This window comes from Colletotrichum karsti, assembly GCF_011947395.1.
Source record: "Colletotrichum karsti strain CkLH20 chromosome Unknown Scaffold21, whole genome shotgun sequence".
Lineage (NCBI taxonomy): Eukaryota > Fungi > Ascomycota > Sordariomycetes > Glomerellales > Glomerellaceae > Colletotrichum > Colletotrichum karsti.
Genome location: NW_024065921.1, coordinates 134,130 through 161,899, shown reverse-complemented (window position 1 = coordinate 161,899; position 27,770 = coordinate 134,130). Strand labels below are relative to the sequence as shown.

At 55.0% G+C, this 27,770-nt stretch overlaps 8 protein-coding genes across 8 annotated transcripts; 5 read left to right on the top strand and 3 right to left on the bottom strand.

Annotated features, from left to right (window-relative positions):
* Positions 1 to 2,862: 2,862 nt before the first annotated feature.
* Positions 2,863 to 4,163, bottom strand: CkaCkLH20_06891 (arylacetamide deacetylase; the record flags this gene model as incomplete). The annotated part of the gene is made up of 2 exons (XM_038889608.1): positions 2,863 to 3,723; positions 3,783 to 4,163. The coding sequence occupies 2 exons, from the start codon at positions 4,161 to 4,163 to the stop codon at positions 2,863 to 2,865; spliced, it is 1,242 nt and encodes a 413-aa protein (XP_038744971.1).
* Positions 4,164 to 5,383: 1,220 nt separating this feature from the next.
* CkaCkLH20_06890 (mRNA capping enzyme alpha) lies at positions 5,384 to 6,640 on the bottom strand (the record flags this gene model as incomplete). The annotated part of the gene is made up of 2 exons (XM_038889607.1): positions 5,384 to 6,338; positions 6,444 to 6,640. The coding sequence occupies 2 exons, from the start codon at positions 6,638 to 6,640 to the stop codon at positions 5,384 to 5,386; spliced, it is 1,152 nt and encodes a 383-aa protein (XP_038744970.1).
* Positions 6,641 to 7,425: 785 nt separating this feature from the next.
* Positions 7,426 to 11,983, bottom strand: CkaCkLH20_06889 (uncharacterized protein; the record flags this gene model as incomplete). The annotated part of the gene is made up of 9 exons (XM_038889606.1): positions 7,426 to 7,521; positions 7,569 to 8,693; positions 8,742 to 9,008; positions 9,061 to 9,415; positions 9,464 to 9,513; positions 10,743 to 10,854; positions 10,904 to 10,981; positions 11,031 to 11,114; positions 11,163 to 11,983. 9 exons carry the CDS (start codon positions 11,981 to 11,983, stop codon positions 7,426 to 7,428), a joined length of 2,988 nt encoding a protein of 995 aa, XP_038744969.1.
* Positions 11,984 to 13,107: 1,124 nt separating this feature from the next.
* CkaCkLH20_06888 (RNA polymerase ii transcription elongation factor) lies at positions 13,108 to 16,814 on the top strand (the record flags this gene model as incomplete). Its single annotated transcript, XM_038889605.1, has 2 exons — positions 13,108 to 15,702; positions 15,759 to 16,814. The coding sequence occupies 2 exons, from the start codon at positions 13,108 to 13,110 to the stop codon at positions 16,812 to 16,814; spliced, it is 3,651 nt and encodes a 1,216-aa protein (XP_038744968.1).
* Positions 16,815 to 18,232: 1,418 nt separating this feature from the next.
* Positions 18,233 to 19,984, top strand: CkaCkLH20_06887 (maltase; the record flags this gene model as incomplete). The annotated part of the gene is made up of 1 exon (XM_038889604.1): positions 18,233 to 19,984. One exon carries the CDS (start codon positions 18,233 to 18,235, stop codon positions 19,982 to 19,984), a length of 1,752 nt encoding a protein of 583 aa, XP_038744967.1.
* A 1,129-nt stretch (positions 19,985 to 21,113) lies between these two features.
* Positions 21,114 to 22,989, top strand: CkaCkLH20_06886 (uncharacterized protein; the record flags this gene model as incomplete). The annotated part of the gene is made up of 4 exons (XM_038889603.1): positions 21,114 to 21,230; positions 21,425 to 21,911; positions 21,958 to 22,709; positions 22,771 to 22,989. The coding sequence occupies 4 exons, from the start codon at positions 21,114 to 21,116 to the stop codon at positions 22,987 to 22,989; spliced, it is 1,575 nt and encodes a 524-aa protein (XP_038744966.1).
* A 592-nt stretch (positions 22,990 to 23,581) lies between these two features.
* On the top strand, positions 23,582 to 24,884 carry CkaCkLH20_06885 (uncharacterized protein; the record flags this gene model as incomplete). Its single annotated transcript, XM_038889602.1, has 3 exons — positions 23,582 to 23,816; positions 23,904 to 24,057; positions 24,134 to 24,884. The coding sequence occupies 3 exons, from the start codon at positions 23,582 to 23,584 to the stop codon at positions 24,882 to 24,884; spliced, it is 1,140 nt and encodes a 379-aa protein (XP_038744965.1).
* A 681-nt stretch (positions 24,885 to 25,565) lies between these two features.
* On the top strand, positions 25,566 to 26,918 carry CkaCkLH20_06884 (uncharacterized protein; the record flags this gene model as incomplete). Its single annotated transcript, XM_038889601.1, has 3 exons — positions 25,566 to 26,046; positions 26,105 to 26,258; positions 26,330 to 26,918. 3 exons carry the CDS (start codon positions 25,566 to 25,568, stop codon positions 26,916 to 26,918), a joined length of 1,224 nt encoding a protein of 407 aa, XP_038744964.1.
* Between the last annotated feature and the right edge of the window lie 852 nt (positions 26,919 to 27,770).

Below are 27,770 nucleotides of genomic sequence, written 5' to 3'. Positions count from 1 at the left end.
AGCGTTACGTCTGCTGGGATGGGCAAGACGGGATGGAGTCTGTTGGACGCGGGGCTAATGCAGTGTCGCCTTGGTGGTGGCAGTGAACGAGGCTAGAAGGCAGCAAGATGCCGTAAACTCGACTCGCATATGGCATACAGGACAAGACGGGACAGAAATACACGTGTTGGTGATGTGAAATCCGCGAGTGTGAAGTGCGTGCAAGACAGCCTGAGCCAAGGTGATGGGCAGGGCTGAAGTACACGAGCAAGTCACCACCACAAGACCAGACAAGAGCCAGACGCAGACGCGTCCAGCAACAACTGCCAAGATACAAGTGGCTCACGTTACCCAACACGCAAACACAGAAGCAAGAGCACCTAGCCTCTCTTTCACGAAGAAGGCGGGCAACAGTGCGAAGCTCTTCAAGAGAAGAATGGCAATCCAGCCAGGAAGGCGGTAGCAGCGGTGGCAGCGGTGGCAACCAGCCGGAGCTGCAAGTCTGCAACTTCTGCCGTGCGGAACGCTGTTGCCTTCTCGGCCCAAGCTGGCGAAAGAGGCAACCTGTTGTGGAATTGGAAGGGAAGTCCAACTACACCAGGCGCGAATTCTCCAAGAAGGCAACCTTGCACCCCAATCAGCAGTTGAGCAAGATGCCGGTGGTAGGGCTGATGGGAACCAGGCAGCTTCCGAGGCGTAGCCGGACGCGTTGCGCCAACAACGAGGCTGTGGCTTGAAAGGCGTGGACTGTAGGATAGATGCTTCGTGCGAGACGAACACACACACGAACACAACTTCTCGATGGAACTAGAAGTCGTGTTTGGGCGTGAATGCTGAGTCAGGCAGGGTTTGGCGATATGACCCTTTCGGTGCGATAAGGTTTCGGTGTGAATGGCGAACCGGGATGCGACCTCGACCTTGACCTTCTGGGTTCGGGGGTTCAAGACGGAGGAGGCGGTGGGCGGTGGTGGGCGCGCAGGTGCGGTCAAGCAGTGCGGGGCAGCGGTATTCTCGGGAGGAGCTTCAAAAGCTGTGTCGATGTCCCTGCAGGGGGAGAAAAGAAGGGGAAATGGCGGGGCGGTAGAAATGGAAATGGAAATCCCAATGTAAGGTATTTTCGTCAGTGTCGCGGCAGGCAGACACAGTGAATGTAAATACACGCTCCGTGACTTTGATGAGGCCAATGACAGCAGGTGACAGATGCGGCCAGCAGGCGGGCCAGTGGCGGGTAATGTTCTGGTAATTGGGGTCGGTGTGAGTGTGGTGCGGTGTTCCTGAATTTTGCAAAATGCAGCTGGAGTCGTGGTAGGTAAAGTCACGGTAGCTGCGGCGGGGTCTCCTTTCACAAGACAAGGCCCGTGGATTCTGGCAGTGGGAATTCCCACCGTTTATATGCGCGTCGCGGGTCAGAGCTCTCACTCTTTGCCTTCCCCGTCCAATTCTCCAAAAACACGCCCGGGCAGGGGTCATGCTGCTCTCCTGATTGGACCAGGATCTCTCACAGTCATCCACGCTTTGCCGTTTCCCACCACCAACACTGAGGTGGGCTTCCAGGTTCCATTGTCAACACAGAACACTGCCTTTTAGCCACTCTCTACTTTACGGTCTACCTCGACGACTACCTACCTTAGCTTCCTCCAACTCACCAGTACCTGACCGACCGTGGGCTCTTGCTCTCGAGCTACCGTCTAGCTTCAAAGTGTCACTTTGCTCGGGCACTTTGGAGGGGGAAAAAATTCGAATTTTTCTCTGTGCGACTGTGATCGTCATCAACCGCCTTTCCTCTCCACGATCCAAAGCTCATCAGCTTTCTATCGCGCTCTCGTTTGCCTACCTCTCCCGTTGTACGGCACTTCGTTCGCGTCGCAGGCGTCAAGCTGGGCCTGGGCTGCACGTCACAACTTCGCCGCTGGCAGCCGCAGCTGTTCCTGGAAGCGCGAAGTAACCTCAAGCGGGCTGGAGAGGCGGCTGGCTAACACAGGCACACAGGTAGGCTGGCTGGCTGACTTTCTGGCCATCTATCGCATCTCAGCTTTGCGCCGTCCTCACACTTTGTCCCTGGCGACACAGATTTTTCCACCAGGCCCGCACAATCAGAGCCGACCGAAATCGAGGCAAATATTGAGGATTCTTTCTCTCGGAGTCTCGAGCCCTCGACTTCTGCATCAGCCTGACCTGCTTCATCTCGATGAGACACATCGTCAAACCCCGCGCCGTCCCTCTTCAATGCTGCCTGGAGCTGGCACCCTCCCTGCACCTCAGGCGCCGATGGCCCTTTTCGCCGCGCACCGTCATCCGTCATCAAGGGAACCCATCGTCCCAAGACCCAAATGGACTCTGCCTGTCGCAAGAGCGTCACCTTCGTCGAGTCCTGCCGCTGGCTACCTTACCTCAGTGTTATCCGCACCATCCATGACCTCACACCCGGGACCCACAACAGCTCCCTACCCGTCTGAGCTTTGCGACGGCCCTCCCGTCGCGAGTCGCACTTGTCCACGGCGGGGCTGGACCCGGCTGCAAGAACTTGTCCTCATCCCTCAACGCGTCTCTGCGAAATGTTTGTCGCGATCCCTCGACCGGAATCCCGCTACAACCGCTGCAATTTCCCCGTCGGCCGACGGCCCGGCATGCAGGAACACACTTCAATCATGCAGGTAATCAAACGAACAAAAAATTTCTATTGTTTGCGCCTCTGCACCCGCCCTTCTATTGGTCGTCATGAATGATGATAAAGATAGAGAAATTGCTGGAGACCAACCACAGGCCACGACTGCAGAAACCGAGTCTTCCAGCTCTGGTTTTGAGGTTGGCGCGCCTCGGTCCATGACGGTTTTTACTTGATCTAATCTGACTCGGACCGCAATCCGCCTCTCGACAGACGGCTTACTGGATATGTTGCCGTATGGCTGACGTTAATGTTCGCAGACCCTTCAGTCTCTTGTCTTCGGTACTTGACAGGAAGAGCGACACCACGGGCCACGCGTGAATGCCGCCATCCTCGCTGCGGCTGTCTACCTCGGTACACTTCACCAGCACCTTAATCAGGTCCCTGATGTCCGGCGCAAACACTTCCTCGGCCCCGTATGTGATGAAGAAGCCGCACGGCGGGCTGGCTTCCGCCCACACCCGTTGATCGACACACAATCCAGGCGACGCCGTTTGGTCCGCCTGCGCGCATCCGGCGTACTGCATCGCATATCTCCACAGCGTATCGCGGTTCAGGTAATCGCTTTCCGTGTTTTCGTGTTTGTTTGATATCAGCTTCGCCCACGGCGAGATTAACACGCAGAGACCCGGGGGCGGCGATTCGGACATTTGGCGGAGCGTTTGCTGTCTCTCCTCATCTGTGGCAGAATCGTCGCTCTTTTCCCTGAACGCCCTCGCCTCGTTCATGCGCCCTAGCTCCAGCAGCAGCGTCAACATCAACGTCCCTCCGGCCGAGTCCCCTGCCACAACCACCTTTCGCGGGTCACCAGCAATGGACAGCACGTGTTTGTAGCCCCTTAACGTCTCGTACACCTGTGTAGGGTACTTTTGATCCGGCACGAGCGTGTATTCGAGAGCAAAGATGGCCGGGTTCTGGTAGCCTGATTCGACGAGCAGCGCGTGCCACGACAGAAGAAACTCGAGGTAAAAGTAGGCAGAGCCCATTGCGAATCCGCCGCCGTGGGCATAGTAGACGACGACATCGGGCGCTTTCGACGCATCCTTGTTGATCCATATCCCCCGAAATCCATGGCGACCCTGTCGTCGAAAGTCAGTCGTGATATGCGATGCGTCGAGGGTACGAGAGCGACACTTACAGAGTGCTTGTACTCACTCCAGCTGACCGGTGCTCTGATGTACCCATGACGCAGCATGCGGAACCGTAGGAACGGCAGTGAGATGTATTTTGAGAAGAAGACCCTGCCGATGTTGGTGGGCAGGTTCGCGAAGGCGTAGCGCACGCATCGGATGACCAGGTCCTCGAACAGACTCGCCCGCTGCACGAAGGGCGACTGATCCTCGCGCCTCGTCAACAACCGCTCGCGGACCAACCCCGTAGGCAGCTCCACGAGGAGGAACGGGCACGTCTTCAGTGCTACCAACACCGTCTGGAAGAATCCGACGTTCCATAGCAGCTGCGGCACCAGGAAGATGACGAAGACCAGGCAGTCCAGCAGCGATACCGGTCCGAGTATCATGATGGGCTTCTTTGTGAGAGGGAGTTTTCTCTCTCTCTCTCGTGAAACCGTCCTCTGGATATCGTATTATAAGGTTTGTGGTCAATTGACTCTATCGAGCACTTGTACTGCCAAAATCGGGACGTCGAGCAATCATCAACGACGGGAGGTGATGTTGATTAGAGGAAGAATTGACTTCGGAAGTCATCTACTGGCAGGTCCTCTGAGGCAATTCCACCCCCCACACCCCATTCCATCCCTTCGCCGCCGGGTGGGCAGGCAGCTTCGTCGTTGGCGTTAGGTTGGCGGGTTGCTAAGGTAAGATTAGATAGCACGAAAGGGAAACTACCTCAAGGTTTGTGACGTCTTCGAAGCCCGTGCCTGACGGTACCTTAGCTTTTTTAGTATTTGGCATCTGTGCCGGCGGGTGCGGGTGGGAACAGCGGGAAAGAAAAAAAAGAGGAAGCCAAGGAAAGAGAGACAAGCCCGAGCTTGGCTATCTTAGGTAAGATCCCCATGGCGTTTGTTGAGTGAGCTGCATTCCCTCAGGAACGATGGGACCCTCTTCCTCCTCTCACATGCATTTCGAAAAGGTAGCTGAGCTGGTTGAGGCTGCTGCACCTTGCGTATGTGTGAGAGACGAGAGGTATCCTCCTAGTACTATCTCCCTTGCTCAGGTAATCCGAGCTTGTCGAAAAGCTATCCGAGTACGGCAAGGTACTGACTGTGCCGCGTCAATGCCATCAGTTACCTGTTTGAGTCAATATGTGTGTGCCTGCTCTCGAAAAATAGCTTGTGATTTCACCACGACGAGCACACACTTTCTGAATCGCAATAGACATTATTAAGGTGTTTTTTCTTATTGAATGATATCCACAACTTCGTACAAAAACCGGTGCAGATGGAAACCCAAATGAAAAACAAGAAAAAAGACCAACAACCCTTAAAGCCGTACCCGTATGCTCGCTATCCGTAAAGCTGCAAACGCCGAAAAAATAGACCGTTGTCGCGCGCGGATATCGAAAGGTCGCGCCGTGATTGAACTAGAGAGCTGGGAAGAGGAAGATGGACGATGGCATCCCTACCAGCCTATCCGCGTGCCTTCTCCCTATAATGTTCCTCTTCGCGCGGCCGCAATCGAGAACACCAAGACGCCTCCGTCGCACGTACTCACACATCACGCCGCCCGCCCCAGCCGTCCCCTAAATGCATGACTACCCAAGCAACTCCGGATCCAGGGACTACCGCTTGCGCAGCTTCCAGTGGTCCTTGATGCTCTTGGCCGCCTCGGCGAGGTCCTTCTCCGTGACGCGGTCCTCGATGCTCTCCATGACGCTCTTAATCGTCGAAATGTGATTCGCCTCGGACTTGTCGTCGCGGAACCGGATGATGCGCCACCTGCCCAGGTCGTCCTTGTGGCACTCGACGATGCGGTCGTTGAGGGGGTCCCCGAGGCCCTTGAGCGTCTCCCACTCGTCCTCGGTGATGTGGACGTCGGCGAAGTACTGGTAGCGGCCCTCGCCCATGAAGCTCCACAGCTCGGAGCGGGGGACGCTCTCGTAGTCGACGTAGGGTTCGGTGAAGTCGTCAAAGTTCTCGTCGGGCTGGACGGTCGGGAAGTGCAGGCGGAGACGGCAGTCGACCGTGTTCTCTTCGGGGGGCTTCCACTTGAGGATGTGGGGGTCGGTGCCGTGCTTGTAGTCGGAGGAGACGCAGGTGAAGATGAGGCCGTCGTTGCCGTGGCGGAGCTTGGGGAGGATCTCGCGGAACATCATCTCGATGCCGTAGCTGAGCTGCATCGACTTCATCTGCACGAGGAAGGGCTGGAAGTCCTTCTCCTCGGGGTACTGCTTGAACAAGTCCCTGTAAGGCTTGTAGATATTCTCCTGGAAGTAGGCGAGGCGCTTGTCGAGCGTGCGCGACATGAGGTCCTGGCCGTCGAGCACGAGGCAGTCGAAGACGAGGAAGCGGGGCTCCTTCTGGCCGTTGTCGACCGCGTCCATGACCAGCTCGCCGTCTATGAGAGTGCGTGTGTGGAACTTGGAGACGTCATCCTTGCGCGGGAAGTGGAAGCTGCTGTTCTTGATGAACCAGTAGTCGTTTTTGCGGTCGATGAGGTAGTGGATCTCGCGGCCGTCGTCTTCGGTCAGGTACAAGAGGTACCGGATGCCGTCCGACTTCTCGCATACGTAGTAACTGTAGATAACGCAGCCGGGGTCAGCAAAGCCTATCCTGGCTTCAATATGCTACGTCGTGCATGTCGAAAACCGGCGGGCGGGGGCGGGGGGCGGAGGAACTCACTCTTTGTTGCGGAGCTCGTCGAGGTGTTTGCGCGCGAAGCTGACTGGTTGCGCGCCTGGGAAGCTCGTTTGGTTGCGATGCAACAGATTGGCGACCTCGCGGCGCAGGTCGAAGAGCAGCGGCCCTTCGGCCCTGATGCCGGGTTCTGCGATCGAGGCAATTGGGCCCTCGGGGGGCGGACCCTGTGCGCCGTCCATCGTCTTGTGTCGGATGTTCGTGTTGCGCAAAGGAGAGAAAGTACGAGTTGGTCCGGTCTAGCCTCGCGACGAAAAGTCTCGGAGCTTTATCGGATGCTTATCGATAAGCGATAACGCGGGGTGCAGTGACCTTCCACGTCCGAAGCAGTCAACCTCAGTGCATTTGAATTGACCATAAGGCGGACGATTCTCAGTTGGTGGTGCAAGGAAGAAAAATAAGAGAACAGGTGATTTTCCCGCTAGCGAGAGGCGGCCAGTTAGCTGTACCTTGAGGGTATCGCCATGAAAACTTCACCGCTTAGACTTTGCTTGCATGGTGTTTAGAGGTTCCTGCGTTTGACTGTATACGCATTAGAAGGGTATATACTTGGACATGATGGGGTATAAAAATATGGCTAAAAGCGGGTGGCATTAAATAGTGTATAGCATAAACGATACAATGAGGCCAATTAGCAACTCATGGAACATCATCAGAGATTTCATGTAAAGCAAGTAAGCTTACATACGATACATCCTCAGATGTCAATCACAGGCGATGGGAGGAAGACAGCAGTCGCAAATCTCTGAACTAATCTGATTATTCTGTTGGCTACCTATTCAATGGCTTTTACGAACGGCAGGCCCTCGTAAACGCCAGTTGACCATCGTCATTTCGTCAATTGACGAAGATTCCCCAACCAAGCCTCAGTATCAACGCCTCATCGAATTATAGGAGCAGCAATAGGTCTGAAGCCACAGCTGCTGTGATATCCACGCGCAAAACCAACGTCCGTTCTCAACCGTGCCTAACTCTCGTCAATCTTGCCGACCTCGGCCTTGGCATCTTCCCAAGTCTCCTTGTTCTTCTTCGCCCACTCAATTTGACTCTTGGCGTACGCCAGCTATTGTCATGTTAGCCCCTGTCATGAGCGAAATCCGATAAACTCACCATGTAGCGGCGCAAATCCTCTTCCTTCTCGTCTTGGAATCTCTTCAGGTCTTTGAGGATGCTTGCACTGGCCTCCTTAACGTCGTGCTCGGAAACCACCTTCGCCTGCTCCAACTGCTCAATACTCTCTCTCGTCTTTCCAATCATGTCGCGGCGGGTCCTCTCGGGGTCGACGTCTGCTACCCCTTGAATAGCGTGACGGATCGGTCCGAAAATCTTGTTCGTTATCGAGTTGCTGCTAGCGGCCTTCTTATGACCTGGCGTAGAGTTGCTTCTCTGGGGAACTCCCTGGCTCGCGGACGGCGCCGGCTCTCCATGAGTGGGCGGGAAATCGGAATCGATCGAAGCTGTATCTTCGGCGCTACCCTCGCGTTGATGATGCGAGTTTCCAGTCTCTCTCAGGCTGGTGGATCGCTTCGGCGGGGGTGTAATCTGCTGACTGCTGCTGAGGTACTGCTCGATGCGCTTGGCCTCCTGTTCGCTCCGCTCCAACTGGTCAAGCAGTGCAATCTTCTTATTGAGTTCATCGCTCGTCTGCTCTTGCTGCACGCGCTTCAGAACCCGATACTTCAGTACGCTGCGGACAACACCCGCGAACTGCGCATTCTCGCGCATGGGCTCGGCAAAGCTTGCGCCAAGAGATCCAGACAGCTCTTCTGTCGCAATGTAAGACGAGTCCGCCGCTTGTCCTACTCTCTCAAGCGCGGGGCCCAGCGACGGAGCCTGCTCTGACAGCGCAAACGCATTAAACTTTGAACCCAGCTCGCAGAGGTCCGCAGCGAGGACTGAAAGATGGCTCAGTGTCCGGCGGTTGACCTTCTCCATAGATCCAGACAAGAGCTGCTCCAGCTCCTTAATCGAGGCTTCGTATGTAATGAAGTATGGGTCGAGTTCTTGTTCGCTGAGGGTGTGACTGTCGGGCGGGAAACGACCGAAGACGTGAGAGCCTGTGCCGGCAACTGCATTGGGGTCGACACCCGGCCCACCGGTCGTCCTCAGCTTCGCCGAACTGGCTGGGACGGGAAGAAAGGCGTGAGCTGGTGTCGGGTTTGCAGGGTCCAGAGGGGGTGCCTTCAGGACGGACTTAGGGACCGAGGCTACCGGATGGGAATGCAGGACCTCACTCTGCGATATGATCAGTAAGAGGTCAGTTCATGAGACAGGCAGACCTACCCAGCTAGCATTGGGGTCCAAGAATCTCCACCAGACGCCGTCAGTCCGGACTTCATCCATGCGCCGACAGCGGTTCAGGAACACGGCGAGCATGCGCTTCCGCAGATCGATAATCTGCTGGTCTTGCTTCGCGTTCGTCGGGTTCGCAGCGTAGTCGGCCATCGTGTGCTTCTCGGGAATGGGGGGTATGATCAAGGTAGGGTGTAGACGGGTGAGCGCCTCTCGCAGGGAAGCGAACTCTGAGTATCGTCGGCGAACCTCGAGATTCTGAAGCACCGTCAGCAAACGAACTCCTCAAACGCAATTCCGGCGCGCTTACTCCAGTGCGGATGGTATAGACGATGTATCTACCACCGCTCTCCGCGCTCTTTCCTGCATCAGTAATGAGGATAGGCATGGATGGGTTCTCGTAGAGAATCTGCTCGACTCGACTCTCGTAGCCACCGGGCTTCGGGCGGGGGACGAGGTCGCCTATGTCTCTAGCAACAGGCTCATTGTCGCTGCTCTCGACCTCGCTGTCGTCTTGGATGTGGGCGCGATTCTGGGGAGCCTCGTCGCTGGTGGTCGACGGGGTCTGCGGGATGTCGAATCGCTGGTCTATATTCTCCCAGTCGTCATCAGCACTGTCTGAAGAATCATCCAGATCTATCTCCATCATCATGTTGAGAATCTTCCTGGTCGCCTGAGGTTGTATTGAAGAAGGGATCACAACATACACTCACGAGAGGTAGGAGAAGCTGGGTTGGCTGAAGAGGAAGTCAGGCTGTCCCGCCTATCGAAGCTGGTCCCATAGGGATTGTTGTCCTCGTCATTCCACATGATGATGGCCGTATGCTGAGGAAGGCGTCAAACAAAGCTATAGGCTGTCGTTCAATCGCGCGAAAGGGTTTGCGGTCTCAGTTAGGCGGCGCGCCGGGGGGATGCGCAGCTGAGCCGGGAGTAGCGGGGGAGGGGTGCTGAGGCAGATGTTGGCATGCGACAATCGACAATGGAGCGGTAAGTGGTATTGAAGTCCGATGGAAATAAATTGGCAGTAGCGATAAAAGGCTCTGAACTGCTCCAGGAGCTGATCAGGTTGATGTGCGGACAACAGGCTTGGTTGGGCGTGGGAAGAGGTGATCGGGACTGAGAGGTTGGACTAAGGTAGGTAAGCTCCCAGGCCCCAGGGTGCAGCAAGTGCAAGTGCAAGTGCAAGTGCCTTTCCGGCCGGAGAAGCAGGCGGGCAATGACGAAGCCACCTCCTGGGGCCTGCTCTGGGCCTTACGCCGGACAAGGAAAGGTGTGTCCAGAGCATCTGCTCAGGTCCCTCACTTGTGCACGGGCCAGGGTGACACACCACATCACTTACCCCTGCTTTTCAGCACCCGCCATGCACCTGTTTTTGTTCTGGAATCATGCACATCTCGGCACATTTGTGAATTATGAAGGTACGGCACGCATATTGTCAAGGGGAAGCTTTGTTTGCATTGGCCTGTGTTGATTACATCCCTGCGGATCATCTGCCGCCATAACCTGCCACTGTCATCTGGTGCTTGTGTGGATCTGAGAACTGCTGAAAACTCAATCAATGGATTGTCTTCTTCCCAGTTATCCCTCCAACATCCATATTGAGATGAATCCAGATGGATAACATATTTCCCATGCTTCCTGTTTATCAAACCCCAAAGGCTCTTGAAATAACAAGTCTTCTCAGCGCTATTCAACCCTTCCACGACCGGTTGCGACGAAGCTGTTCTGGCGCATATCGACCACCGCCTTGATGGATTGGCCTGGGCGGAGATGGAGGCGGCATATCGATGTCCGATTCATGATCAATTCCAGCGTCACCAAGATTTGATGCTTCAGATCTAAGTTCAGTTAGTCTCCTGCCATGTCACTGAAGTAGAGTCTGCCACACCTGTACTCTTGAGCTCTCCGCGAAGCTTCTCTCTGATGATGAGCATGCTCATCATTCATTTCGCCCTTGGGATAGCTCAGATCACCCGTGGACAGCCTTCCTACCGTCTCAACCGTACGAAGCGTCACTTCCAAGGGCTCTCTTTGACGCTTTCTTGCTTCCTGTGGGCTCTCGGCCTGGACCTTGCGTTTCGCTTTCTTGTCGTGTTGATTCTGTCTGATGATGAGGTTAGATGGGTACTCAGACTCGATTTGGCGTCACTTACTTTGGAGTGTTGCGCGGACTTCTCTCCACGGCCATGGATGATGTTACGGGACGGCTGACGTTGAAAGGCTCAGAAGTTCTGGGTTATCGTAAGCGTATGCCGAAAGCCCGGGGTAATTCCTCCATACTTCGCGGTCTCTCCAGCTTGCGTTTGCTTGCGTGGGCTGTCCTCCTTAACCGCCAGTGCAGGTTTGCTTGTCTTCTTGAGGGCGCTGGCATCTATCAGTTCCTGAACTCCTTTTCAATGTGTCGATTCATACCTGCGTATTGGCTTGATATTGCGCGGGCTGTGGCGAATCTCTTCATCAAGGCAGTCTTGGCTGTGATGTCCAACTGCCAGACCATCCTTCATCGTATCGAGCGTTGCTTTCTCCTTTCCCTTTCTTGTCGTGGTCGTTTCCTTGATTTCTACACCTTCGACCAAGTCTCCTTGAACTGCTGTGGCGGAATTTCGTTCCTTTTGCCTGGAAGGGCCGTCTATCCTCTCCGTAGGTGCAACAAAGTCGTCGCTGCGTACGGTGGCCATGGCAGGGGAAGCAACGTTCTGTTCCGCTTGCGACGTATGAGACTTGATCTTGGCCTCTCGTGCCACTGGGGAAGGAGGAGTGCTGATGGATGTCAATGAGACTCTGGATCTTTCGTAACCTTGCGCACGAGTTGAAGAGGAATTGGAAATCGATTCATCATCCGAGCTTGCGATGGTCGACGCTCTTCCGACAGGCGCGTTGAACATGCTGAAAAGCCTGCGGGCAAGTGAAGGTCGTCCGCTGGCTGCAGGCTGAGGTCGCTGATGCCCTCGGGAATTCGTCCAACGATGGTTCTGCGGCTGGTTATGAGAAGCCGCTTGCGGGTGTTGGTGTTGGCCGTTGACGGGACACAGAGGAACGGCAAAGTTTCCGTAGGCTTGATGCTGGTACTGAGCGGCCGCCTGGGACGGCACATGATAGTACTGATGAGGCGGGTAGGCCACTGGGTAGATTGGCTGCGGTGCCATAGGCATCGGCATCGGCGGCGGTACTTGGACCGGCACGGGCGGAGGAGGGGGTGGCGGCAGTTGCAAGAAGGTTGGGCGTGTAATCATGAGCTGCGGCGGCTGTTGAAAGACTGGTAGCCCATAATGTCTGAATGGAATTGACGGTTGAGTGACGACAGAGCTGGTCCGACTGTTGATCTGCCGAGACCGACGGCGCCGGCGACCCCTTCGGACCAGAACAAGGTCCTTCTCTGTCCAGTCCTCTTTCTTCTTCTTCGATCTCAGAAAGAACCATAGCGCGAATGCGAGGGCGACGAAGACCACAATGATGCAGACAAGGATACCTGCCTGTTGAGCTTCCGTAAGACATCCCCAACCGGAGCACTGAGGGCTTGAATCTGGCGATACTGGAGGCAGCGGTCCGCTAGGTTCCTCGGCTTGTCGTACTATCAACGTGACCCTCCGCGTAGATGGTATGCTACTTGGTGTCGTAGAAATAGCCCCGATTCTCGTGGTGGGTGGCATGATGAAGTCTATCTCACATCGTCGAGGTGATGAGTGGTGGAATGAGTTGCTGAGATGGAGGGTTGCTGTAGCTGGTTCTGACTATAGTGAGAAGTTGATGTGAGAAAAAAATGAGATTTGAATCCCAGGAAGAAAACAAACGTATAATTTGAAGGGACCAGAAGGCATTGGTGTTCGCAGCTGCCCAAATGGCATTCTTTTCAATTAGTTTTTCATTTACAAACAAACCAAAAAATCAGACATAAAATAACACAACATCACCATCAAGTCAAATTTTCCATATTGACATACAATTGAACCCCAAGAGCTTTATAAATGCAGGATTCTTCAGGAATTATTTCAGTTTCTCTATGTTGGGCCTGGATAGGAAGGAAGACAGCTGCTTCACGGGTCGTGAGGGTGTGTAAGTGAGCCACTGATGTCCTGAGTACTTCAGATTACGCAAGAGATACGCATTACAAGAGGTTCCCGCTACTTACGACCTCTCATCCAACCAACGTAGAGCTACCCGGTGAACAGCTCGGTGAATGCTGCAGGAGCGACCCACTAGCGCTTCTTTTGGACCCACCTGGGCAAGGCCAACGCGACTGAGCGATCCTTTCCTCAGCCTCATCCAAGCTGCCCCCGAACTTTTTAATCGCTTGTTTCTACTATCCTCTCCATCACCAAATCCATCCGAGGCATGTCATAGCCTCTCATCCGCCAACATGTCAGCCCTCCGGAACGGCGCGATGAACGGGGCCAATGGCGCGACGAGTGCGCCGGTCAGCAAACGGTTCTCTGACATCCCAGCTGCCATCGACGTCCCGGTTCAAGGCGAAGCCGAGGACGAGGCCGTCGAAATCGACCTTCTCGAGCTCTTCGACGACCCGACCGAACTCTGCACCCTTTTCGAAAATGAGCGCGCTGCTCGCACCTACTGGATGACCGTCTCGCTGGCCTATGCCAAACAGAAGAAGATTGACCATGCTATCGAAATGCTGGTTCGCGGAGGAAACGCGATGCGCGACAACAGCCCTAGAGAGAAGTTGAGCATGATTGGATGTCTCTGCTGGATGTATCTTTGGAAGAGTCGTGAGGCTCCGCGCCTGCCACCCGACGGCGAATTGGCCTCCGAGGCCAAGACGAAGGAATACTACCTCCAACTCGCGACGTCGACGCTTAACGATGCGTCCCGAATCAACCCGGCGTTCCCTCCCCTATTCCTGGCTCGCGGAGTTCTCCAGCTGCTCCGAGCATCACTTCAGACACCAAAGCCGGCAGGTCCTGGGCAGGTCGATTCCGAAAAGGCAGACCTTCTGCGGTCGGCGCTCAAGTCCTTCGAGGATGCCATCCGAGTGTCACAGGGCAAGAACATGTTGGCAGTCATGGGCAAGGCGAGGACATTCTTCTCCCTTGGAAAGTACCCCGAATCATTGGCGTGCTACCAGGAAGTTCTGCAGAAAATGCCTGATTTTGTTGACCCCGACCCGAGAATCGGCATTGGATGCTGCTTCTGGTCACTCGGCTTCAAGGACGACGCGAAGCTGGCCTGGGAGCGATGTCTCGAAATCAACCCGGACCACAAAGTCGGCAACATTCTTCTCGGTCTCTACTACCTCGACGCGAGTGGTCATATTCCCACGAACAGCCCCGAGTTCCTCCGTCTCTACAAGAAGGCCATGACCGAGTACACACAGAAGTCGTTCAAGCTCGACAAGAACATGCCCCTCACATGCGCGACCTTCGCAGGTTATTTCTTGTCTCGCAAACAACTCCCCACAGTTGATTCGCTCGCACACAAGGCCATTCAGTATACGGATGTTAACGCGATTGCCAGTGATGGATGGTATTTGCTGGCTCGAAAGGAGCATCACGCAGGCGATCCGGACCGCGCAAGTGACTTCTACCGCCGGGCTGACGACGCTCGTGGTGGATCCGAACGTGGGTACCTGCCTGCCAAGTTTGGTGCTGCTCAGCTGGCTGTCCTCAGGGGCGATCTGGGAGAGGCAAAGCTGCGTTTGGAGAAGATCATTCAACAGTCTAAGAACCACGAAGCTATGATCTTGCTTGGTACTCTATACGCCGAGGAAGTCTTTGCCAATCAGGACGCGGACGGCAAGGAGGACAAGTCGGCCGAGATGAAGAAGGCTATCGGGCTTCTCGAGGGAGTACGCGGCGCATGGAAGGATTCCAAGAAGAGTACATCGCCTGACGCGGCAGTCCTTCTCAACCTTGCTCGCTTGTACGAAATTGAGTACCCGGACAAGGCTCAGCAGTGTCTTCTCCAGGTTGAGCAACTCGAACTTGACCAAATTCCTGAGGAAGATCACCCGACAGACATCACTGATGCGGCTGAAAAGCGCGCTGCTCTTCGGAAGTTCTTGCCGCCGCAGCTCCTGAACAACATTGGCTGTTTTTACTCTCAATCGGAGAAGCACGAACAGGCCAGCGAGATGTTTGAAGCTGCTCTTGGTGCTTGTATGAAGATTGGCGAAAAGGATGCGGAAATTGACACTGATGCGTTGGTCACTACCATCAGCTTTAATCTCGGCCGAAGCTACGAATCTCGCGGTCTTCTTGACGAGGCGATTGAAGTCTACGAGGGCCTTCTCAAACGCCATGACGACTACACCGACGCCAGGACAAGACTGGCATATATCAAGCTCAGAAAGAACCCCAACAAAGAAGGACCGGACGCCGTGGCCAAGCTGTACCAGGAGAACCCGCAAGACCTTGAAGTCCGTGCTCTGTACGGTTGGTACATGGGCAAGGTGCACTCGCGAAAGCGCCCCCAAAACATCAACGAGGACCACGAATTCCGTCACTACAAACACACTCTGCAGAACTACGACAAGCACGATCGCTATGCCCTGGTCGGGATGGGCAACTTGTATTTGATCCAAGCCCGAGAGATGCGCCGTGAGACGGAGAGCGACAGAGCCAAGCGGAGCGCCACGTACAGCAAGGCAGTCGAGTTCTTTGAAAAGGCGTTATCGCTGGACCCCAGAAACGCTCATGCCGCTCAAGGTGTGGCCATCGCGTTGGTCGAGGACAAGAAGGACTACAAGACGGCTCTCGGCATCTTCGTCAAGATCAGGGATACCATCAAGGATGCTCACGTTTACGTGAACCTTGGTCACATCTACGCCGAGTTGAGGCAGTGGACGAAGGCTATCGAAAACTACGAGACTGCGTTGTCGAAGGAGGGCAAGGCTAATGACCCGGTCATCCTCGCCTGCTTGGGTCGCACATGGCTCAACAAGGGCCGTTCTGAGCGTGACTCGGATGCATACCGACATTCTCTCGAGTATGCTAAGAAGGTAAACAACGTCCATCCCCCGATATTCGGGTTATTGTGCTAACTTCCTACTACTAGGCACTTGAAGCCGCTCCTGAGCAGGTACACTACAAGTTCAATGTTGCTTTCGTGCAGATCCAGATGGCGACCATGGTTTATGCGTTAAACGAGAACCAGCGCACGACGGCGCAGCTCCAGGACGCTGCTGCCGGGCTGGAGAGTGCGATCTCGGCTTTGGATGAGATTGCTGCCCATCCGCAAACTCCCTACCCCAAGCATGACGTTGAACAGCGTGCCAACATGGCCCGCAACACTCAGCGCAAGCAACTCGAGAGAGCCATCGCCAGTCAAAAGGAATACGAGGAGAAGAACAAGGAGAAGCTTCAGGCCGCCCTAGAACAGCGTCAGCTCGAGCTCCGCAAGCGCGAAGAGGAGCGTCAAAAAGCCCTCGAGAAGGAGCGTGAGAGGCAAGACAAGATCAAGAGAGAGCGAGAGGAGATTGCGGCAAGGGACAGAGAAATTGCCGAGCGTCGCGCCGAAGAGGAAAAAGCCCGTCAAGAAGCCGAGATGACGACTGACGAGGAGACGGGCGAGAAAATTAAGCGGAAGAAGAAGACGGCGCCCCGAGGTGACGGCGAACCCCGTTCGAAGAGGGGATCTCGCAAGAAGAAGGCCGATTCCGATGGCGAGGAGTCAGGAGAGGAGCGGCCTACGAAGAAGAAGCGCCGCCTTACCAAGAAGGAGTCGGTCAGCAACAACAAGTACAAGTCTGCCGAAATTGTCGTGGACAGCGACGATGACGACGACGACGAAGACCCTCTCGAGCGTGCCGAAAGGGCTCTCGAAAAGGCTAGCTCACCACTGTCCGACGCCGGAGACAAGAATGGAGATGACGACCAGATGGACGTGGACAACAAAGACGACGAGGATGAAGACGACGATGCCGGTGTCAGCAGACGGCAGCAGAGTTCACGGTCCAGAAGGGGCAGGGTCATCGAGAGTGACGAGGAAGACGAAGATAATGAGGGCCCTACTACAAAGAACGGCGTGGACGCAAACTCAGACGACGAGGACGGTGGTAAGACGCGTACAGCCGCAGATACCAGCATGGCAGACGACGATGACGAAGAGTAGAGGCTAGCAACCCCGCAACTGGACTTAGATATACCAGAGGGGAGAAAATGGAATGGCCAACGACGTCGTTGGGTGGTCGTGATCTTACAAAAGCGTCTGCGTCTCTTTCTCAGGGTGTGTAGTATAGGTACGATAGGATGGATAGGAATTATACAAAATGGCACACGAAGAGTAAAGAAGCACGCGAGAACGCCCTCTCGCAAGCTATCAAGAGGTTCTCGTCGATCGGGGACGGCATACCTCATACTAGGTGTCGACGTCGGCATTTACCCCGCGGGGCTCAGCGGCGCGACGGGCAAACCGACCCCAATTACAGCGATCAACCCCGCGCTCCAGATCGCTGGAATACGTCGTAACGGGTTTAAGCGGGAAATTTAAGCGACAGAATTAAGCGACAGGCCAAGGTCTCCGTCTACCGACAAGCTTCCACTACACAGAGCCTACGTGGAATTATCCGTAACGGAGTGCCTACGCTGACGGGCTTCGCGGACAACGAGACGTTCATCGTTGCAAGGTCGGACGAGTAACGGGAACCTTGGGTCGGAGAAACTCCGCAAGCGGTTTAGTCAAAGTACGACTCATCAGGGAATCGTGGTTGAAACTGGGAGCGCGGTTCTCCAATTCCCCAGTGTCTCCCTCCCTCCCCCGCGGGGAGTGGGTCGATATCGAGGGCGTCACGCAGCAAAACCACGACTCAGAGTGGCAATCTTGAGCACTTATTCTCGGCTCAAGGTTCGCGGCATGTCATCAGATGGACACGGATTTAGGTACGGGCTTGATGGGGGTGTTCGCGACCGCCTTGGGTGACTGGTGTGTGCAGATCCGCAATTCAGCGAAAGTATGCCCGGCCATTTTATCCGCATGTCGATGTTGGTGGTGGTGGTGGTGTTTTGTGGTTTCTCCCAGGCGTTCCAGCGAGAATTGACCTCGAGGATGGCCGTCTTCATTGGCTGGCCCTGTTGGCCGACTCTCCGCGCACGTCGGGTCCTGGCCGCTGCCCTGCCCTGTGGCCCGGTAGTGCGCACCGCCCACCTCCTAGGTCTCCCACCGCACCTCCACCACGCATCTTCTTTCCGATAATAAGTCCAGCAATGTCCATGACTGCCGCATCCGGCGCTTGCATGCACCGGCCTGCGATCGAATGGGCGATCATCCGCCCCGAACCCACACACGACGTTTCGTGTCCCGCCCCGGGTCGTGGTTTTTATTCCTGGGGGAGCTGTCGGGGCTAGCTCCACGCGGGATGGGTCGACCTGGAGGTTATTTAAGAGGACGAAGCTCCGGGCCATAGCTCTTCGTCTCTTCTTCTCCGCTGCTCTTGTCGTACATCCATACCGTGCCTCCGCGTTGTCTTTGGCTTCTTCTTCCGCCTTATACCTCTTTGACTTACACCATCATCAGAAGCTTGCGTATTCATCATGGGTTCAGTGACCGCCGCCAAGGGTGGCAGGGCGTGGTGGAAAGATGCCGTCATCTACCAAATCTACCCGGCCAGCTTTAAAGATGCCAACGGAGACGGCCTCGGCGATGTACCCGGTATCATCAGCAAGGTCGATTATCTGAAGGATCTGGGCATCGATGTCGTATGGGTTTCGCCCATGTACGCGAGTCCGCAGGTCGACATGGGTTATGACATCTCCGATTATCAAGACGTCCACCGTCCATATGGCACCGTTCGCGATATGGAGGTTCTGATCGAGGAGTGCCATAAACGAGGAATGAAGTTGATCCTGGATCTAGTGGTTAACCACACGTCAGACGAGCATCCTTGGTTCAAGGAGTCCAGGTCGTCGAAAGACAACCCTAAGAGGGACTGGTATATCTGGCGACCTCCTCGCATTGCCGAAGACGGCACGCGTATGCCACCCACGAACTGGCGAAGTCACTTCAGCGGTAGCACTTGGGAGTGGGACGAGGCCACGGGCGAGTACTACCTCCACCTCTTCGCCAAGGAACAACCAGACCTCAACTGGGAGAACCCCGAGACGCGCGAGGCCATCTACGAAAATGCCATGCGCTTCTGGCTCGACAAGGGCGTCGACGGCTTCCGCATCGACACAGTCAACATGTACAGCAAGGGCGTCGAGTACAGGGACGCGCCCATCGTCAACAAGAACGCCTTCGAACAGCCCGCCTTCATGATCTACTGCAACGGCCCCAGGATACACGAATTCTTGAGGGAGATGAACAACAAGGTCCTCAACCACTATGACACCGTCACCGTGGGCGAGCTCCCACACACGCCCGACCCGCAGCACGTCCTCAAGTTCATCAGCGCCAGCGACAGACAGCTCGACATGGTCTTCCAGTTCGACATTGTAGACATTGGTCAGGGCAAGAGTTATAAGTACCAGGGCGTCGACTGGAAGCTGCCGGAGATGAAGGAAATCGTTGCCAAGTGGCAGCAGTTCATCGAGGGGACAGACGGCTGGACAACGGCGTTTTGTGAGAATCACGACCAGGGGCGCTCCGTGTCCCGTTTCGGAAACGACTCGCCCGAATGGAGAGAGCTCTCGGCCAAAATGCTGGCGTTGATGATGTGCTCGATGACGGGAACGCTATTCGTGTACCAGGGTCAGGAGATTGGCATGATCAACGTCCCCCGCGATTGGCCAATCGAAGACTACAAGGACATCGAGAGCCAGAACTACTACGCCGACATCAAGCGCGAGCACGGCGAGGGTAAGTTCCTCGACTACATTATGGACAGCATCAACAAGCTCGGCCGCGACAACGCGCGCGTCCCGATGCAGTGGGATGACTCGCCGAACGCGGGCTTCACGGACAACAAGGACGGGGCGTGGATGCGCATCCACGAGATCTATCCCGAGATCAACGTCGCGAAGCAGGAGAAGGAGCCGAGGTCGGTCTTGAACTTCTGGCGGGAGATGTTGAGGCTGCGAAAGGAAGAGGGCGAGCTGCTTACGCATGGCGCGTTCGAGTTGTTTGAAGAGGAGAACGAGCAGACATTTGTGTTCAAGAAGTCGAGGGGCGGCAGGGCTGCCGTGGTGGCTTTGAACTTCACGAGCGAGGAGCAGGAGGTGAGGATCCCCGGAGAGGGGTTGAAGATCAGAGTTGGAAACTACGAGGACGTTAGAGAGAGAGTTGCAGCCGAGGGAGAGAAGCGAGTCCTGAGACCATGGGAGGGACGATTATACCTGGAGGGTTGAGATCTAGAGGATGCATGGTACAGATGTCTTGATGTTGCATCAATAGACAGAGTATTAATATCTACGAATTTCAGGTTTATTGGGTTGTCTGTTTCCCCTATTTCTCTTTGGTATGAAGTGGCTGAAGTGGCTGACGAGATGTTTAAGCTTCAACTCGTCTAGCTGGCTTTTTTGCCAACTCCTACTCTACATGCTTTCATCATGTTGAATTTCTTGCTGCCAAGTGGCACCTGATACGTTTCTTCCCATCAGTCCCCTCACATGGCCTCGCCATCATCACAGTGGTTATCTCTTTATCAGCATGCTTCTTTCTAGGGTCCTGCAGGGTTCCTTGCCCATCTTAGTCTTTCCCCGGCATCTAGCCGAGAGATGGAATTGGCAATTGGGGATCTAGACCACACAGCGTTTGGAGAAAAGATCTCCAATTTCGTCCGACCCCTCAATACCTATCCTCTGACGTACTCCTCAGAACTACATCGAGATGGAAAACAGGAGGGCAAAGCGCAAACCCCTCAAACCCTATATATCATTCAGCCAACCAGCCTGAAAGAGCACATCATTCTTAGAGGCTCAGACATTTGCTTAATGGCGTGTGTTGTCACGGCTGGAAGTCCAGTTGGTGCTCATCCAGCTGAATTTCCGTTGTCTCTGCTCTTTCACAAACGTGGTGCCCTCATCAGAGCACATAGCCGCATCATCCAAAGAGTCCTTAGACAGCAACAACGGAAGTCTGTAGAAGACTAATGGAATGGAAGAGTTCAGACTGCTGCACCAGCGGCGAGCCCAATGCTGTAAGCCATGCGGTAGGAAGCGGTCAAGCACAGAAGGAAGAACAGACGGTTCAAGCGTCCCAAGCTTAGAAGCTCCCCTCCTGCCCACGAAACATCTCTCGGCCTTATTAAGGTAATCTTTTGCTGGGACGTTCCGTCCGCGCCGACCTCCCCTCCTTGGCTACACACCAGACATTTCAAGAGCTCTGCGATTACGGAAGGCGCAGCTCATAGGCTGTTTTCTTCCCCTTCGCAAGCAAGGTTCTGATTTCTTCAACTTCATCTTCACCAAGCAAGGCTTCTCAACATTCTACCCATCGAATTCTTAGGTCGACGAAGCAGTCGCGCCGAGCTCAATCATGTCTAGACGTAGCAGCGTTAACGACAGCGAGTCGAGCTTCGAGTTCGTCGAGACGCCTGCTGCTCCCAGCCTCGATTTCGAGAAGACCGAGGATTGTGGTGTTCGCACCACCAAGGTAAGTCATCTATCACAACTTCCATGGATCAGAGGCGTATTTGATTGGTGACCGGGCCTACGGGCCAGGTCTCGGATCTTTCTCCAGCTTGATCACAATTGAAAACATCGAAAGCGATTGTCTTGATGGCAGGAGACGAGAATCGCCGGGTTGGAAGCTTTGCTTTGCATCATTAACTGATTTTGCGCCGCCAGTATCCTTCTATCAAGAATGCGCCTCTCCCCGCCGATGGAGCGGGCTCGGACTCCTTCTCGAACACCGCTCTTTTCTCCCTCCTCATCGGTATTCCCTACATCCTGTCCTGGAAGTTCGGCGGAGGCCTGAAGACGGCCCTCTTCTTCGGCCTCTTCACCTCCGTTCCCATCCTCGTGGGCTTCTGGCTGGTTGTCTCGGCCATGAGCCCTCGCAAGAATGAGAAGGCCCGGTACCATGGACGCCCCGTCGAGCACTACCTGAACTTCAAGAAGGATGTCCACAAGTTCAAGTACCACGGAATCAACAGAATTCCCATGGAGACTTTCCACGAGATGTACTTCGATGGCGATGTCGACTTCAAGGGTGACGCTCTCGAGGTTCTCGAGTATCGCCATGACTGGGCTTCCTTCCGCTTCACTCTCAACCTGATCAAGTTCGTCCTGTTCCAGTTCGCTCCGGAGGTTATCATGCATACTCGCTCCCAAGGTAAGTACCCCGCATAGCTATCAGCATTCCTATCTAACGTGAATAGACGAGGAGCAGGTCCGTGACCACTACGACCGGGGCGACGACTTCTACGGCTGGTTTCTTGGCCCTCGCATGATCTACACCTCCGGCATTATCTCCGATATTAACAAGGAGGAGACCCTTGAAGAGCTTCAGGACAATAAGCTGGCGGTAGTCTGCGAGAAGATCGGTCTCAAGCAGGGCGACACTCTACTTGACATTGGCTGTGGTTGGGGAACGCTTGCTCGGTTCGCCAGCGTCTGCTACGGTGCTTGCGCTACTGGTATCACTCTCGGCCGCAATCAGACTACTTGGGGCAATGGTGCTCTTCGCAAGGCTAGAATTCCCGAAGACCAGTCCAAGATTCTCTGCATGGACTACCGCGACATTCCCTCCGTGGAGGGCGGCTACAAGAAGATCACCTGCTTGGAGATGGCTGAGCACGTTGGTGTTCGTCACTTCCAGGGCTTTCTCCGCCAAGTCTACGACATGCTCGATGATGACGGTGTCTTTTTCCTCCAAATCGCCGGCCTTCGCAAGTACTGGCAGTACGAGGATCTCATCTGGGGTTTGTTCATGAACAAGTACATCTTCCCTGGCGCCGACGCTTCGACTCCCCTCGGATTCTTCACCGACAAGATCGAGGCCGCCGGCTTCGAGATCAAGAGCGTAGACACCATCGGCGTGCACTACTCGGCAACTCTCTGGCGCTGGTATAGGAACTGGATGGCCAACCGTGAGAAGATCGAGGCAAAGTACGGTAAGAGATGGTTCCGTGTAAGTTGACGATTCACCTCTGCTTATCTACTCCCATACGCTGACCATTGTGAATTCCTAGATCTGGGAGTTTTTCCTGGCCTACTCGACCATCATCGCCCGTCAAGGCAGCGCTACCTGCTACCAACTCGTCATGCACAAGAACATCAACTCTGTCCACCGTGTTGAGCAGATCCCTACTGCATACGGCCTTTCTGGTGCTCTTGCTGCTTCCAAGGTCGACATGGCCGGTTGGGCCAAGACTAACAATGTTGGCTCCTCCCTGGACTTTACTCAGTGAACTCTGAGAATGACACGTCGATGGACATAGTATCACCGTCTGCGAGGTATGTATTGGAACTGCGCATGGGCAGCCAGGTCAGTATGAGAAGCAGGGCACGGTGGAAAAATGGACAGAGCTTACTGCAAATGTTTGCAAGTTGAGGAGGTTAAGAGCACGATAATTCTGAGCTTGAGTTCAAGTAGTCAGATAGTCTCAATAGCCAATAGCGGAACCTCATTGAGCGACAACAGCGGCCAGTCTGTTAGACTTATCTCAATATTCTGATGTATCGTTGCGCAGAGACGACGGTGTTACAGGTTCCCCAATCCGGTCGGTTCTTGCTTGTTTGTCAACAAGGCAAAGAAACGGAAGCCGTGGTCTTACTGACAAACCCAGCTCCTTTATCCGACTTTTTTACCTACTTCGCTAGCAAGCTTGGCACACATTGAGCAGGGAGAAGAATGCACATGTGTGATGAGGCCGGATTCTCTTCAAATGGTCTTCTTTACAGAGCCTCCTCCATCTCTTGCTTTTTCAAGAACTACCAGAACCTACGGCATCAGACGTCAGTTGGGATGTATCGCGAGACCCTCGCTAATCCGACTACAAGATGCGTTTTCCCTGGATCCCGTTCACGTCTCTGCATGTTCTACTCATCAAACACGTAACAGCGTTCGACGGAAAGGTACACGACAATGATGGGGCAATATTCGGGTCGGTATTCGCAGCAGACCTCTCTAGGAACCTCGAGCCTCTACCGACGCCGCCCCCGAGACTCGACGCTAGAGATACGAATCCAAAGGATTTGGGCATCTGCGGATACTACACCCTCTCCATGAACAAAGGTACGGCTTCTATTAGTGTTTTCACTCTGATCCCGAGGGACAGATTATGAAGTTGAAGCTTGTAGCTGACAGCGCATTATATCGCAGAAATTAGAACACACAGATGTGACAAGATGGTTAACTGCATTACCTCTGGGGCCTATCTCGGCTGCGGCGCCGGCGCCTTCACTACATGCTTCAACGCCCTGGAGCATGATGACTGTCAACCCGGAAAGACGGCGGGATCGAAGACGCTTTGCTGGTGAGTTCCTTACCCCTTGCCAAATTACACTAAGCAGAAGCGCGGCCGGAAGCGCAGCTGACAAGAAGCACCCCAGCCGCGAGACTTCCGGGTATGTCCCCCTCTGTCGGACCTTCTTCAGAGACGACTCCATCGACGGGATCAGGCAGATGGTTCTGTGCGGAGGGAGTAGTAGTCCCACACTGGACGAAGTCATGTCGCTGTATCATTCGACGGATCCCCTCGTCCAGCCCGCAATTCCCACAGTGAGCATCCCTCCGAGGACGACTTCCACTACTACCAGAACCGGGTCTACGGTATCCGGAGAAGTCACGGCCAGCCTCCCGGGAACCTCGACCCCGACAGCGACATCCTCGACCGCGACCTCAGTCCCAGCGTCCCCTTCACCGACTCCGGAAGAGATCAGCTACAGCAACGACAGCTCTCCCTCGTCACAAGCCGGTGCTATTGCCGCCGGCGTCGTTGGGGAGTTGGCGCTAATCGGCGCCGCCGTTTGCTTTTGCCTCTGGCTGTTCCTGCCTCGCGTACGACCGTCCTCCGAGGAGGAGGAGCAGGAGAGGGCTGATGTGCCGACGGTCCAGCGGATGCCGACGCCGCGGATCGAGCTTCCAGGAGACCTGCCGCAGGAGGGTTGGGGAAGGGTGGATTCCAGGGCCGAGATGGCGTGCGAGGAGCGGTCGCCGCTTTCTGGTCCGCGGGCGCTGTCCGAGTCGCCGGTGATGGGGGCGGTCTCGCCGGGACCGGTGTCGCCTGGGTCCTCCTCTGCGACTGGGGACAGCGGGCTCGGGACTCCGATTCGGCCGGCTGAGCTGCATTCGGAGCCTTGAGGGTGATACGATGAGGCGAGGATGTTTCATTCGATTTGAGTAATGTGCATAATGTAATTGGCTTTGCTTGTGTCAACCCTGGAAGGAGGGATCTCACATTGTCACCGTTGCGGTAATCACAAGGGATGGTCTTTGGAATCAAACGAGAGTTGAAAAATCACAGCATTCTGTGTCTCCCAGACTTGTGTCTCCGACAGTTCGGGCCGAAGTTGGCAAACCAAGTTTTTCCCATCAAAGCCAGACGAAAGCAATCGTGGCGGAGGACATCACAGGGGGCTCAGCAGATGGCCCAAGTCCTGGGATCGCACGTGGTGACCAGCATTCTCAAAGAACGTGTAAGTGAGTAACACGAGGTTTTCTTCCCCAAAGACAGCTCAGCCGAGGGTGGGAAGTTGACAAACATACTAATGGGGGTTTGATAATCAAGGACCAGCCTGGCCGAGGGACAAACACTCGCCCTTTGGATCATTCATTTTGCGTGCTTCGCCACTGAGCTGAGGGGCATTTAGAGAAGATTTGTTTACGAGGACTCCTTAAAGCCACCTTCATGGCCGTCCTTCTCGTGGTCTGTTTTGATCTATTAGTAGTTCTCATGAACCTCGGTTACTCCGAGAACCACCTTGCTTTCAGCCGCCATCTCACCGTTTAAAGTCACTCTTCAAAGCTGATCTTATAACAGAGATGTGGAACGTCGAAAAGCTCGCCGGCTCCCGGCGCCCACTCGTACCCGGCGGCGTCGAGAACGGCACCGCCGGCAACTTCAGCAATCCCAACGGCGCCGAGAACGGAAGAGGCGAGGGCATCACCGAAGACGGAAGCAGCAGCCAACAACCGAACAATCCGGCAGGCACGAAACATGAGCCGGAGGTCCCACCTAAAGACAACGGCGCCGGCGGTGGTTTCGGGATCGGGTTCTGCGGCGGCCAGGCTCCTGGCGCCGGTAACGACAACAGGAACGAGTACGACAACAACCAACAGATGAACGAGGGCCAGGAGCTTCTACCTCGACAAACGCTCACGGTAGAGAACTTTCAAGCTCGGGATCCGCCGCCGGCCACTACGCCTGCACCGAAACTCAGGTCGCGCGAGGATCTGTCGCTTCAGCACCACGAACCGCTCGGTTCGAATACCTGCGGATTCTTCACTCTGGGACACGACCACGGTCAGTTCACCTGACTCTTACCCTGACTGAGGGAAAGCTAAACAACATGCATTCGTAGCTCTGAGGACACAAATGTGTGAAGATATAGCATCCGAATGCACGGCCTGGCAGTCATGGCTGGGCTGCGGGTACCGGCCTCATACGACCTGCTTACAAGGCACTGCACCGGAGTGCAGGTCTGGTATGACGATAGGCAGCGAGACTCTTTGCTGGTAAGTCTAAAGCAGCCCTCAGACTCATATTGTGAAGTGCACGAACTTGGTCGCTGACGTTCGGGGATCAGTACGTCAGCTACGGGCTGGCTTCCGGAATGCCAGACCTTCCTAAGAGACGAAGGTGGCCTTGGCACGAAGACGCTTCTCGGATGCCGCAACGCCGCCGTTTCTTGGGACGCGACTGTCTGGTTACACACTTCGGCCGAGGAGGCCCTGGGTAACACCAGAGCTGCCCCGACAACGACTTCGTCCCCTTCAACCACTTCCACGGCTCCAACAACATCCGTGGCGAAGCTATCCAACGACGGCTCCTCGGCGCCGGTTGGCCCCATAGTCGGAGGCGTGCTCGGCGGTCTGGCTATACTGGCCATTGCGGGCTGTATCGTGGTCTGGCTCATCGTGCAGAGGAGAAGGGGTGCGTCGAGGCCGTTCCGGTGGTCGACGGCGATCCAGGAGCTTCACCACGGGGGCCCGCAGACCGTCTACCACGAGCCGCAGACGGAGGGTTTCGAGAAGCAGTCGCGAAGCCAGCCCATGTCGCCAGTTTCTCCGGTGAGGGTTGTGTACAAGGCGCCGGTGGGGGAGAAGAAGCCGGTTCAACGGGTGTCGGCGGTTGGGCATATGGGCAGTCCGAGTAAACCGGCCGAGTTGGGTTGATGGCTACGAATCCGGGTGGAGGTTGTTGATTTAGCAAGGGCGGAATGGATGTCTCGACTATTTGCAAGGCTTATTCGCTTATTACTGTACCGTTTTCACATAGCCTCTTCAAGAATCATGCTAATAAGGAGAAATTTACACTCAGCACGTGTCTAACAGATCGACGGCGTTAAAATGCCAGCCCGCGAGACACTTCGTGAGAGCACCTATCAGCTTTATGCCTTGCCGAGAGGTCAGTCTTGGAAAGATAGTTGAGCGAATAACGAGATCCGCAAACGGTGCAGGGCCGGGCGGGATGACGAGTCAGCCCTGAGAAGCCACGAATTCCCCGAGATGATTTTGAGATGAGACATACATCGGAAACACGTTTAACTCGTTTGGTTGTGTTGATGTGGCTGCACGGAGTGTGAGACATGTCGACCCCGTTGTGGACAGCTTTGCGGCTCTCGGGTTGAGGAGTATGAAGCCCTCTTACAAGACTCATACCCGGGTTAGAGTAGAGGGATTGGGAAAGGGGCTCTGATGTTGGAGCACTGTATGAACAGACCAGCTCGACTTACACACGGTAGACGCCTAGGCCGACAAGACGTTACTTGAAGACCAATGGTACCCAGAACTCAAGTTCCATGGGGCTTATGACCTACATGAGCATTGGTTTACCGCGATGTTTCTTCATTTGTCTCCGGTATTCATGTCCGTTTTCGTTAGGACCAAGCTGAGTCTTGATTTAGTCTGATTTCGACCATCTTACATCTTGGCTCATAGAACTCAGCATACCGAGATCATTCGACTCTGCCTGGCGATCTTCTGCTTTGCAGCTATATACAGACAAGCATCTAGTGCGGCTGAAGT